At 42.7% G+C, this 14,653-nt stretch overlaps 1 protein-coding gene across 2 annotated transcripts in view; it reads right to left on the reverse strand.

Annotated features, from left to right (window-relative positions):
• The window catches only part of cntn2 (contactin 2), a 213,938-nt gene that overhangs the window by 136,897 nt on the left and 62,388 nt on the right, over positions 1–14,653 (reverse strand). For both annotated transcript variants that reach the window (XM_048553134.2, XM_048553132.2), the window contains exon 2: positions 5,122–5,272. In XM_048553134.2, the coding sequence (XP_048409091.1) occupies positions 5,122–5,176 (55 nt within the window). In that variant the 5' untranslated portion in view covers positions 5,177–5,272. The remainder of the gene's footprint in view (positions 1–5,121; positions 5,273–14,653) is intronic.

The following is a 14,653-nucleotide window of genomic DNA, read 5'->3' on the forward strand; positions in this document are numbered from 1 at the left end:
TCTTAACTTGGGCTAATTCTCATTCCCCTCACACCTCTGTGCTCACTGACCTACACTGGATCACAGTCAAGCAAGATTTTTATTTTAAAATTCTAATTCTTGTTTTATAATCCTTCATGGTCTCCCCCCTCCCTCACCCTGTAATACCTCCAACCCCACACCCTTCTGAGATATCTGCGCCTCTCTAATTCTGGCCTCTTGCATATAATGTTAATTGCTCCCACTGTAGTGACTGTTTCTCAGCTGTCTAGGTTCCAAGATCTGCAACTCTCTCTCCTCCACCTCTTTATCACCTGTTCCTCCCTTGGTACACTTTTTAAAACTTAACTCATTTATCCCCCCCTCTTGGAAATCTGACCTAATATTTTGTTATGCGTCATGTTTCATTTTATAACCTGTTGGTGGAACTGTTTTTGGACATTTCATTGTATTTAAGGTACTACAAAAATTGTTTATGTTGTCATTGCTTTCAGGAATTTATGGCGCATATTTGGAATATGGTACATCCTTCATTCTAAAAGTATGCACTTCAATGGCTGCAGAATGCTTTAGGGCAACCTGGAATCATTAAAATTGCTCAAGAAGTGTAAACTTTTTTTATCCTTCTTCCTTCAGGCAAACCCTGAATTAGTGTGATTCTACATTTTGGGTGGATGAATTTTCTTGGGCTGAATATCCTTCCTCAGACACTGCTACCATTTCAGAAAAAAGATTCTTAATAAAAGAGTCAGAGGTGTGATATGGAGAATTTAATGTACGCAACAAGCTGTTATGATCTGAATGGTGTTGTCCAGGTTTGCTTAGACAACACCTTCCAAACCCATGACCGCTACCATTTATAAGATCAAGGGCAGCAGATACATGGGAATACCACTGAAATAACTCCACAGAGACTGATATTCCATCTCTCAGTCACTCTTTATTTATACATGGCAAGTCCTTGACACTGACCCATCTCCTTCAGAGCCTCCTCTCAGAGTTTACTCTGAGGATTACTGACACTCCTGTTTATATATGTCAGTCAGGGCTCCCTGATTGGACAAGAGTAACAGCCCCAATCAGGGGACTCATATTCTATTCATGACCTTGACATAACCATTACAACCACCACCTTCAAATTCCCATCCAAGTCACTCACTAGACGGAGTTGCAAACATGTCTCTGTTCCTTTGGACTCACTGTGTCAAAATCCTGCAACTCACTAGCTAACAACATTGTGGATGTCCCAGCAGTGTGGAGTGCAGTGGTTTCAGAAGGCAACTCATCATCACCTCCTCCAGATCAGTTAAGGGTGGGCAACATGCACGAGCCTAACCAGCAATGTCCACATCCCATCAATAATTTAAGAAAAGGCAATAGGGAGGTGTTTTGGTAATACCATGTAAAAAATGACAGCAAAACATTGAACTTTAACCTTGAAAAGAATAAAAAAAATTCAACCAAAGTAGTGATTGGAAATTCTACAACAATGAAAGAACATTTATTTACACGATAATTGCTGAACGCAAGATTCAAAAAGACTGCAATTGAGGATAAAGAAGTCTGAGGGCAGTAGAAGACATGACATTTTGTACAACAGTAAAGAATAATACTGGGTCATTCACTTCCAAAGTGGAATTTGTGGTCAATTGATTTTGCAAATTTTAAATTGAACGTAAATTAAGTACAGTTTTTTTTGTAAAAAAAAGGAAGCCAATAATGCAAAAGTAATGATTGCATCTGAATGAGCAATGAAGTGATCTTTTTAAAAATGTGCAGTAAATGGGGGTTAGAATAAATGCAGGTAAGTTTATGCCCCTTTGATGTTACTCGGAAAGAGAAGGGGAGCTTATCCTGAAGCTTAGGCACAAAATCCAGACTGGCAATCCAGAGATTTTACCGAAAGATGGTGTGACTGCTCTGCCATCTGTTGTCTTTTGGGTAATGTTTTAAAACAAAGCCCTGACTTCTCCTGCAAGAGCATAGAAAAGATTCCATGGCAGTATTTCACAGAACAGCAGGGGAGCTCACCCTGTTCTGAACAATATTCATCATCAAGTGACATCATTGAGACAGACAGTGGTCATCATCACATTACAAATGTGGAATCTTGCGGTGCATACATTGTTTGTTGTGTTTCTTGCATCACGGCAGGGATGACACTGCAAAAGCACTCTCTTGGATCCAAAGTGCTCTCAGATCTTCTTACATCATAGAGTCATAGAGTTATAGAATCATTAAGGCATAGAATCCTACAGCACAGAGACAGGGCCTTCAGACCAAACTGGCCCATACTGACCAAAATGTCCATCCACACTAACCCCATTTCCCTACACTTGGCCCATATCCTTCTCGACCTTTCCTATCCATGAATTCGTGCAAATGTCTTTAAAATGTTGCTAATGTGCCCACCTCAACCACTTCTGCTGGCCGTTGATTCTGTATGTCTATGGAATATTCACCTTCTATGTAAAAAAGGTTGCCCTTCAGGTTCCCATGTATTCTTTTCCTTCTTACATTGAACAAACGCTCTTTTATCCTCAATTTCCCAACCCTGGGATGAAGACTGAGTGCATTCACTCTATCCATGCCTCTCGTGATCTTTTACATTTGTATAAGATCTCCCCTCTGTCTCCAATTCTCTAAGGAAAAAAAGCCATTTCTTGTCCAACCTCTCCCTATAACTCAGCCCCTTGAGTACTGGCAACATCCTTATAAATTTCTTCTGCACTCTTCCCACTTTAATAACATCCTTTCTACAGCAAGGTGACTAAAACTGAAAACAAAATTCCAAGGGTGGCCTGAACAACGTTCTGTACAGCTGCAACATAACTTCCCAACTTCTAAACTCAGTGTCCTGACTGATCAAGGCCAGTGTGCCAAAAGCCTTCTTCACTGCCCTGTCTACCTGTGACTCCACTTTCAGAGAAACATGCAACTGAATTCCAAGGTCCCTCTATTCATAAACCCTCCTTAAAGCCCTGCCTTTCACCATAAAACTTCTACATTGATTTGACTTTCCAAAATGCAATACCTCACACTTATCTACATTAAACTCCATTTGTCATTTCTCAGCCCATTTTCCCAGCTGACCAAGACCCTACTGCAATTTCTGATAACCTTCTTGACTGTCTACGGCACCACCTATTTTAGTGTCATCTGCAAACTTATTAATCGTACTTTGTACATTCTCATCCAAATCATTAATGTAGTAACAAACAGTGATAGGCCCAGCACTGACTCCCGAGGCACACCACTAGTCACAGGCCTCCAGTCCTTCCACTATTGCTCCCTGCTTCTTACCAACAAGCCAATTGTGTGTCCAATTTGCCAGTTCTCCCTGGATTCCATGCGTTCTATCCTTCCAGAGCAGCTTTCTACATGGAACCTTATCAAAGGCCTTACTGAACACTATATAAAACCTGTCTACCATCCTGCCCTCATAACCTTCCCGATCACTTCATCAAATAACTCTAACAAATCTGTGAGTCATAATCTCTCATGCACAAAGCCACGTTGACTACTCCTAATCAAACCTTTTCTTTCCAAATGCATGTATATCTTATCCCCTCAGAATCTTCTCAAGTAACTTACCTACCATGGAGGTTAAGCTTACTGCTCTATAATTCCCAGGTTTTTCTCTGCAGCCCTTCTTGAATAAGGGCACAATATTTGTTACCCTCCAGTCTTCTGGGACCTTACCCATGGCTAACAATGATGCAAATATATCAGCCAGGGTCTCTGCAATTTCTTTTCTAGTCTCTTACAGAGTCCTTGGATATATCCGCTCAGGACCAGGAGATTTATCCACCTTCATAATACTAATACTTCCAACGCCTCCTCTTCCAAAGCCTCAATATCTCTTGTCATCCAGGTTTCCCTACTCTTGCCAGCTTTGCCGTTCACCTGACAGGAACATATAGACCTTAAACTCTAGCTATCACACCTTTAAAGGCCTCCCAGTTCAGAGGCCCTTTTGCCTGCAAACAAACTACTCCAATCAACCCATGGAAGCTCCTTTCTAATTCCATCAAAATTCACCTTGAGCAATTTAGAACTTGAAACCATGGACCAGTTTTGTCTTTTTTCATAACTGTTTTAAAATTAATAGAACTATGGTCACTGCTCCCAAATTGCTTCTCTGTCGCCTATCCTTTTCTATTTCCCATGAATTGGCAGGATTTTGCTCCTTCCCGAGTAAGACCCTCTACATACTGCTTGAGGAAAATTTCCTGAGCACATTTAACAAATTCCACGCCTTCTAATCCCCTTAACTCTATGGCAGTCCCAGTCTATGTTGGGAAAATTAAAATCCCCTACTGCGACAACCATATTGCTCCTGCAGGTCTCCCCAGTCTCCCTGAATATTTGTTCCTCTAATTCCTGTTGACTATTTGGGGACCCATTGTACAACCCCAATAATGTCACCATCCCCTTCTTATTTCTTAGCTCCACCCACAAAGCCTCACTGGATAATCTCTCAGTTACTTCATCTCTGACCACTGCTGTGATACTCTCCTTAATCAAAAGTGCAACTTCCTCTCCCCTCTTTCTTCCACCTCTGCCCCACTTAAGGCACTTGTACCCTGGCACATTAAGCTGCCAGTCCTGACCGTTCTTTAGCCATGTTTCTGTAATGGCTATAATATCCCAGTCCCAGGTATCTATCCACATTCTGAGTTCATTGGCCTTACCTGTCAGCCCTCCTGCATTGAAATGAACACAACTTAATCCAACAGGCATTCATCGCTACATGTCCTGTTCCAGCCTGACTTGTCTCTTCAACTTGCTTTTTCTAATTACTGTGTCTCCTTCAAGCCTCCCTGCTGATGAGGATCCCACCCATGGGTTAAAAGTTCTGGAGATCAGGAAGGGAAGCTGAGTTGAGGCTGAGGTGGGAATATATTGAGTGGCAGAGCATGATTGAGGGGCTGAATTGTCTACTCCTGCCCCTAATTCTCATGTTCTAATTATCTCACTGAATTGTGGGATCGGCTTGAGGAACAGAATGGCCTTCTCATGACGTGCTCGTGGGTTCCAGTTCATGCATGAGCTCAAAAGCATTTCCATTTTCAGCATCATTGGTCATGAACTGAGCACATGGGAAGCCCCTGATCTGAAGCCATGTGTAGTCGAGCTTACCAGTTAGCCAGCTTGTGACTGAAAGCACGAAGATGGGGCTGATTGATAATCTCATCCTGAAGGCCGTGCACAATGAGCCAGTGGCAGAGAGCCGTGACACAGTCCCTTACTCCGAAAGTGCTGCCAATTTCCTTCGAATGTTGGTTCTCACCTGCAAAACATATGTCAGCGATTCATATCTAGAAGATTACTTTGCGCTCTGCAGATTTCAAAGACAATGCAACCTTTTTCTTTCATTCATAAACAGAATTAATGTACTTGCTGGAAATGTGAATTAAAAACATTAAAATGCTGGAAATACCTCAACAAGGCTGGTAGGACCTGTGAAGAAACCGAGTTAATGTTGCAGAGAGATAACCTGTCAGCTGTACCATTCTGACAAAAAGTCAGGTCTTATTCTTTCACGTTCAGTCTTTGAAAAATTCCTCTTAATGTCGAGAGCACAACATCATGAGCAGGTGGCTGAGAAAATACAATATACTTCCATAGGTTTTATAGTTAGCAAGTTATAACATTTGCCACTGGCTTTAACAAAAAAGCCACCAACAAGGATTCCTGTTTTCTAACATCAGCTTAAATTTGGCAGCACACTGTGATCTCCAAGCAGCCAACAGCAGTGATGTCATTAAGTGAGATAAGCAGCCAATCGCATTGAATAATTCTCACAGACAGCATTTCAGAGGCATATTTCTCAAATTTTCCTTCAGCTTTACTTTAATTTGACAGACAGCAAAACAAATAATCAGGACGTTAAAAAGTAATAAAAACAAAAATGCTGAAATACTCTAAACAGAGCTCATTGAAAAATATACATTCTAAACTTTTTTATTATCGTGGAGAAATTTGATATCTCATAAACATGAATCTAGTTTTATCCAGTGCCAGAAAGGTGTTACATGGGTAATTAGAATATTATACACTGTTTCAAACGCGCAAACAACCCTTTCAATGAGGAATAACATGTTACAAGGGCTTGCTAATGAATAATAGATAAAGATGCCATTCTCTCATTAAAGATGATTGATAGAGAATTTAACCTGGCAGTCACCTGCCTCAGGTGAGGATGGACCTCCATGGTAACCTCAGCTGGTATGGGTATTGAACACATGCCAATGGTATCACTCTGTATTGCAAGCCAGTTAAGTAAGCTAAGCAAGCTTCTGCAATGCAAATAGGCTATGATTAAAAGGACAAAATTTCATCAGTGCCATGATTTCTACTCAATTGCAAGCTTGTGGGGTTGTAGGTAGGACTTCAATCCTAGTCCAATAGAGAATCCCTGGTAGCAACTTCTGGATTTCCTTACTTAGCAGTGTACATGGGCGTTGCAGAGGTGAGAGAATCATAGAATCCCTACAGTGAAGAGGCCATTTCGTACATCACTGACCTTCCGAAGAGCAACCCACCCACACTCACCCCCAACCTCTCCCTATAACTGCACATTTCCCATGGCTAATCTACCTAGCCTTCACAACTCTGGACACTACAGGGCAATTTAGCATGGCCAATCCACCTGTGGACTGTGGGAACTGGAGCACCCAGCTGAAACCCACACAGACACGGAGAGAACATGCAAACTTTGCACAAGTAGTAACCCAACAATCAAACACAGGTCCCTGGCACTGTGAGGCAACAGCATCATCCACTGAGCCACCATGTCGCCAGTTGCTGTCAGTTTCAGAGAAGTGATAACCACAAACACTAAGAGACTGATCATTCTGACTGCAAATTGGAACCAAAATGGGTATTCGATTGCACCAGTCCAATGAAGAGACTCTTATCCCCGATACACAAATATTGTACAGACAATTGCGAAACGGGATTTGCTGGTCAGGATTTGCTTCGGCTGATGACCTGGAATGACTTATTGCTCTGCGCTCCTGACCTTTTGCTTAGAAGGTCCCAAACATTTTGATCAGTGATAATGGGAACTGCAGATGCTGGAGAATCCAGGATAATAAAATGTGAGGCTGGATGAACACAGCAGGCCCAGCAGCATCTCAGGAGCACAAAAGCTGACGTTTCGGGCCTAGACCCTTCATCAGAGAGGGGGATGGGGTAAGAGTTCTGGAATAAGTAGGGAGAGAGGGGGAGGCGGACCGAAGATGGAGAGAAAAGAAGATAGGTGGAGAGGAGAGTATAGGTGGGGAGGTAGGGAGGGGATAGGTCAGTCCAGGGAAGACGGACAGGTCAAGGAGGTGGGATGAGGTTAGTAGGTAGGAGATGGAGGTGCGGCTTGGGGTGGGAGGAAGGGATGGGTGAGAGGAAGAACAGGTTAGGGAGGCAGAGACAGGTTGGACTGGTTTTGGGATGCAGTGGGTGGAGTGGACGAGCTGGGCTGGTTGTGTGGGACGAACTGGGAAGAGCCCAGTTCTTCCCCTCCACCCACTACATCCCAAAACCAGTCCAACCTGTCTCTGCCTCCCTAACCTGTTCTTCCTCTCACCCATCCCTTCATCCCACCCCAAGCCGCACCTCCATCTCCTACCTACTAACCTCCCCCTCTCTCCCTATTTATTCCAGAACCCTCACCCCATCCCCCTCTCTGATGAAGGGTCTAGGCCCGAAACGTCAGCTTTTGTGCTCCTGAGATGCTACTGGGCCTGCTGTGTTCATCCAGCCTCACATTTTATTATCCCAAACATTTTGATGTCCTGATTTAATGTAGCTATACAAGGTTTAGATATACTGGATTTTCCTGGTTTGCTGATGCCTGATTTCTATTTCTAACCCAATTGGTAGCTGCATTCTTGTGGAAGAAACACTAAATAATGGAAATATTTCTGCTGCGTCTAGCATTACGCCAACACACAGTAGGGCTGCAGATATTCTATCCTCTCACATCATGTCATCGGGCAAGTTATCCAAAATCAATTCAAACAATCATTAACTGCAGTCTATCTCTTTCTAGGATTTTCAGCTGCTAACATTTGGCTGTTCCTTAGTATTGTGTTCTAATTCTAATTTTAAAATGTTAGGCAGGTGAGCAGTGGTTTCCCTCAATGAAGCATATTCTCATGGAGAGAGAATCTGTAATCGAGCAATAGTGTGGTGCATTATAAAGAGATTAGTGATGATTTCTGAATTGACTCAAAAGGTAATATACTCAACAATGTGAAAATACAGATGCCAATGTGTACAATTCAAGTGTGACAGACGAGAAACACAAATAAGTGTAGGGAAAGGAATTAGCTCAACTTAATACCTTAAGAAAGAGAACTTACAGGATATATTCTCTTCCCGGAGTGTTGCCAAATGCATTTCTTCCTCTTTTGGCAGCATAAGAACAGACCTACCCTTTAGAAATAGCACAGCATGAAGCTGGAAGAACACAGCAGGCCAGGCAACATCAGAGGAACAGGAACGTTGACATTTTGGGTCTGGGCCCTTCTTCAGAAAAGGCTTTATAAAAGTGAAACACACACATAAAACAAAAACAGAGGTTGCTGGAAAAGTCCAACAGGTCTGGCAGCATCAGTGAAGAAAAATCAGAGTTAACATTTCGGGTTCTGAGGGAGGGTCGCCGGAATCGAAACGTTAACTTTGATTTTTCTTCACAGATGCTGCCAGACCTGCTGAGCTTTTCCAGTCACTTCTGTTTCTGTTCCTGGCTTACAACATCTGCAGTTCATTCGGCTTTTATTTACAAAACTAAAAGTTTGTAATGCTGCCATGCTGATGACTGATCATGGCTCTGCAGAGTAAAGGCTAGAGACTGGATGAATGCCATCCCCAGAAGCGCACTCTGCGTCTATGTTGCACAATATTTGTTGTATAACCAACACTTAGCTGTAATGAAGGAGAGAATCTGTACCTCACCCAGCCTTTCTCGACAGCACTTTCCAAACCTGAAACTCTGTCACCAAGAAGGACAGGGGCATCAGGCACATGGGAACACTTACAACTTACAAACTCCCTCTAAGCCACTCACTATCCTGGCTTGGAGTTATGTCATTATTACATCATTACCACTGGGTAAAATCCCCATAGCTCCCTTCCTAACATCACTGTGGGTGCTCCCACACCAACAGCCTGCCTTGGTTCACAAAGGTTGCCCACCACATTTGTATAAGATAATGGTTCTGAGAGTGTTAATGTTGAAGTAGCATTATTGCTACTCAACCTGATGAGGTCACGCAGCCTTTGGTTAGAGAAACAGGCAGTCTTGCATGAGGTCCAGATGGAGATAGATGTGATATACTGGCTCCTCATAACTGTTATTGTATCTAATGCTAGCTGTAATTTTTGTGATCATGCAGTAAACGACATCTTGCCCAAATGACAAGCATTCATGTTAAGGCTGTCTATCCTTTACCACTGATAACAGACAGTCCTTTAGACTCATTATGGAAAGATTTTGCTAGTAGCGAGCATCCTCATCCACAAGCAGCCAGTAGTTGCTGAACAGAAGACACAGGCACTGCCACCTTGAGAGGACAATTAAGGAAGGGCAATAAATGGACCAGCAATGCCCACATTCTACGAAAGAATATATTAATACAAATAAAAAGTAGTGCGGATTCGATATTAGGAATTTTTGATTCTAAAGTGACTGTGTCGTCTCTTCTTGATCTGTGATACTTATCGATCTTTGCTTTCCTCCGATTCTCCTGGCATTGCACTCCCACTTGCCTTGTCTTACCGATGTTCTCACCTGTCTTACCTGAAGCTCGGGAATTTCCTCCCTCAACACTGGCGACTTTATTTCTCTCTGTCTTTAAGATGCTCTGCAAAACCTCCTCTTTAATCAAGATTTTGGTCACCCCTCCTAACCGTTTCTTTGGCTAGATACTAATTTTAATCTTCTGTGAAGCCACTTGGACTATAGTTTACTTCATTAGGGCATTATGGAAATAGGCAAAAGCTTTTTAGTTCCTCAAGCCCTGTCCGACCATTCAACTAGAGCATAACCGATCTTTATCTTACCTGCGATCCCCACAATCCTTCATGACTTTACCTAACAGCAATGTATAAACAAAGTCACCAATTTCTGGGAAAACTCAGTCTGTCAGTGAAGGTGGAGAGGAAGGAGAGCTTATGTTTTGGGTCCAGTGACCCTTCTTGGGAATAGAGGCCCTTCTTTCCTAACAACTTATGAACTCCTGGCATTTTAAATTGACTTGCAGCCTTAACATTTTGTGAAGTTTCAAAAACATACCTAATTTATAAAATATGTCCGTATATATATATAGTCTCAAATGCTGTTTGATTCAGGACAGTAACTTATCAAGGAATCAAACAAACATGGGACTTTGAATCTGTCCAAGCAGATCACAGACATCCCTTACTTGTACAACTTGCAGCCTTAACTACTTTTAGTCAAAGTCAGAAGCCACACAACTCCAGGTTAAAGTTCAACAGGTTGATTTGAAATCACAAGCTTTCGGAGCACTGCTCCTTTGTCAGGTGACCATTCCTAAATAGTCTCCCTTTAGATGTGAGACTGTGTCACGTTTGCCGGGGGTCTCCCCACCCAGCTTTACAACAGCAGGTTGTTGTTGGTTGACTGGGATCCACTAAGTGTGGCCGCGCCTGGTGGCAGTAAACTTCCACGTGGCATTTTTATTGGAAACGTGTTACCTTCAGGGGCAGAAGAGGGTTAATTTTGTTGGTTGTAGGTGATATGAGTGACTAAACCCCATCTAGGCAGGTGAGCAATCTCAGGTGGTTTCCTGCTGTGCTGAAACCAGCCAATGTCAACGGAACAGTTTCCATTACACCTGGGCACCGAGGTGCTGAGACACATTCAACAATAGTGGCTGCTCTATGTCAATCTGCCTTTCTTTTTGATTTGATTTGACTGATTATTGTCACGTATTTCTAGGTACAGTAAAAAGATTCTGTTTTGCATGCAGTACAGGCAGATCACGCCATTCTAGAACATAGAACATCAAGCAGTACAGCGCAGTGCGGCCCCTTCGGCCCTAGATGTTGTGACTCCCCATTATCCCACTAAGATCAAACTACCCTGCTTGCCCTACATTTTACTATCCTCCTTGTGCCTATCCAAGAGTCACTTAAATGTCCCTAATGTATCTGACTCCACTACTACTGCCAGCAGCACATTCCATGCGCCCACCACTCTTGTGAAGAACCTACCTCTGACATCTCCCCATACCTTCCTCCAATCACTGTAAAATTATGCCCCCTCGTAATAGTCATTTCCACCCTGGGAGAAAAGTCTCTGGCTATCCTCTCTATCTGTGCCTCTCATTATCTTGCACACGAAGTGCAGTAGGGTAATAGAACAGTTTGAAGATCACAATTCACATGTGTTTGTACATTGACACAATAGTTAACTGTCATTAATACCCACAGCCAGGGATGGCAGCCACAATGATAACATTAATATTCTCCAAGCTCCATATCTTTTGCAATCCCTTAAACATTGCAGCAGCCTGATGTGACATGGAGGTATTATTTAGTAGCCCCCTTCTTCAGGAATGGATATAAAGAGATCAACATTGCCTATACATGGTTGATAAATATTACATTTTTCTTTGTCTGATCAAAGCTTTTGCATTACTTACTCGCACTGACTTACCCTCCAGAGGCAACTGACTGATTCACATCATTTTTCCTCTTAATTTTAAGTGCCACATTCTTCCTGATTTTCAAAACCAAATATTCACACAGTGGTCAGCACTCATAATGAGGTAGGAGCTGCTCTGTCTTCAAATCCTTTCCCTTGCAGTGAGTGTTCATTTGGCCAAGGGGAAAATATGGCGTGAGCTTGATTTTCGGTGCCAATGACTCCAGCCCAGATAAGCTTTGGCTAGCAACCTCATCCCGCACTACAGCACAAGTAATTACATGCCAGGGCCTGGTTGGCACTTTCTCCTCAAAGTTGAACTTTAAGGGAGGGTTGGGTGAAGTAGGCGGCCTACGGACTCATGTGGACCAGCATGGACCTGCTGGGTCAAATGGTCTGTCTCTGCACCTCAAATTCCATCTGAGCGTATCTCATTCTGGGTGCTAGATCTGAATTGTATGGTTGACACCCACTTCACATGGGCCTTTGAGGAACTATCAGATGAGGGGAGGCGATGGCCAAGTGGTATTATCGCTGGAGTATTAATACAAAGACCTGTCTAATGTTCTGGGAATCCATGTTCGAATGGCAGAATAAGGAAACTGGGTTCAATAAATGCCTGGAGTTCAGACTCTAATGCATCGATGGTTGGGGGAAAAGCCCATCTGGTTCAGTAATGTCATTTAGGGAAGGAAATCTGCCATCCTTACATGTGACACCAAAGCCACAGCAATATGGTTGACTCTTAACTGCTCTCTGGGCAATGAGGGATGGGTAAGAAATGCTGCCTGGTCAGTGAGGTCCTCATCGCATGAATGAATAAGAAAAATGGAATCTAGTGGTCTTTGATTTAACCCCACTCCCGTTAAATTTTCCCCATGTAAGACAAATGGATAAATTTTTGTGATTAAAATAAAACTTAGAAATAGGAACTTTTCCGTTGAAGTATCAATGATTCAGAGTCGCATAGTCACACCATGGAAACTTTGCCTAATGCACTGTCACCTTCCCTTGGGATATACCAGTGAACTGACATTTTCCTCCATTTAAAAAGAAGTGACTTTTGATGATAAATATTGGAGTTATTTTGTTTTTTTTTGTCATTTTCATCCCTGGGCTGAAACTATTTGGATCCCAAATCGGATATCTCTGAATTGGACCCTTATTATCTTTTGCCTAGCACCATTTTTATTTTGTTATTGTCGTCAGTTTAAATCACAAATGAGTTGTGCCCCTGTGCTGAATCCTTCAATCAGAATAATCCATTGTGAATTGTTTTGCAATACTGTGCCACTGAATTTAGTCACCAGCAATTTATACCCTTGGATAATGGCATATTTTGGAGCGGTCATTATTTTCAGGTAAAAATAATCAAGTGTAGCAATTTGCTGGATGCACTCTTTCAGTATTTTGCAGTTTGTTTGCTCACAGCTGAACTGCTAAGTGAATACTAATTGGTGCAGCAGCAATTTGTTACTCTGCAGTTCAGAGCGAAAAAGGAACCTTAATCCCAGCATAAAACATCTTGGCAAAGCAACTGCGTTTTCTAAGGAAAAGCAGCATCTCAGGAGCACAAAAGCTGACGTTTCGGGCCTAGACCCTTTACCAGAGAGGCCCGAAACGTCAGCTTCTGTGCTCCCGAGATGCTGCTTGGCTTGCTGTGTTCATCCAGCTTCACGGTTTGTTATCTTGGATTCTCCAGCGTCTGCAGTTCCCATTATCACTGCATTTTCTGACGATTCAGCTTTTCCAGAAATTCACCCGCTGCAGGAAAAGTTGGTTTTGTTTTCCAATGCACAGGAATACTGTTATCAAGGGGCATTTTGCTTTTATTCATTCACAAGACTTGGAAGTCACTGGTAAGGGCAGCATTTGTTGGCCATCGCTAATTGGCCAGAGGGCAGTTAAGAGCTGACTATATTGTTGCGGAGATAATAAAATGTGAGGCTGGATGAACACAGCAGGCCAAGCAGCATCTCAGGAGCACAAAAGCTGACGTTTTGGGCCTAGACTCTTCATCAGAGAGGGCTGATGAAGGGTCTAGGCCCGAAACGTCAGCTTTTGTGCTCCTGAGATGCTGCTTGGCCTGCTGTGTTCATCCAGCCTCACATTTTATTATCTTGGATTCTCCAGCATCTGCAGTTCCCATTATCTCTGATACATTGTTGCAGATCTTGAGTCACATGTAGACCAGACCAGATAAGGATGGCAAATTTCCTTCCGGTAAGGGTATGAGTGAACCAGGTTTATGCTGAGTTCAACTTGCATTATCTGTCAAGGTAGAATTTGAATCTGAGGGCCTAAAGCATAACCTGGGGTCTCTGGATTAATATCGAATAATCATATCACTAGGCCAACACATCACCTCAATTGGAACTGAAGAGATTGTGTTCAGGTAGGTAGTTTTATATTCCCACGTTGGATCTTCATGAGTGTTAATTGTCTTGGGGGTTAATAATGAGGATGCTGAGTGAATGAATTATCTTTCTCTCATTATTGACTTTGCTTGTATTATTTTGAAATACAGAAACGAGGAGCAGGAGTAGAACATACAGCCCTGAGAGCCTGCGCCACCATTCAATATGATTATCGCTGATCATCCAACTCAATATCCTGTTCCTGCTTTTTCTCAATGTCCTTTAACCTCTATAGAATACTTTATAGTGTTTTTTTAACAGGGTAGGTAAGAGAAGTTTTATTGATATTATTTCATGGAATATGGTTGTCATTGTCAAAAGCACAGTCTATTACCCATCCAATTAAGAGTGAACTGCATAGCACCTTACACTGCCAGGGACCCGGGTTCGATTCCAGCCTTGGGTGACTGTCTGTCTGGAGTTTGCACATTCTCCCCGTGTCTGCGTGGGTTTCCTCCCGGTGCTCTAGTTTCCTCCCACAGTCCAAAGCAGTGCAGGTTAGATGGATTGGCCGTGGGAAATGCAGAGTTACAGGGGTAGGGTAAGTGGGGTTGGGTCTGGGTAGGATGCTCTTGGAGGCTTG

Source organism: Stegostoma tigrinum, chromosome 21, assembly GCF_030684315.1.
Source record: "Stegostoma tigrinum isolate sSteTig4 chromosome 21, sSteTig4.hap1, whole genome shotgun sequence".
Lineage (NCBI taxonomy): Eukaryota > Metazoa > Chordata > Chondrichthyes > Orectolobiformes > Stegostomatidae > Stegostoma > Stegostoma tigrinum.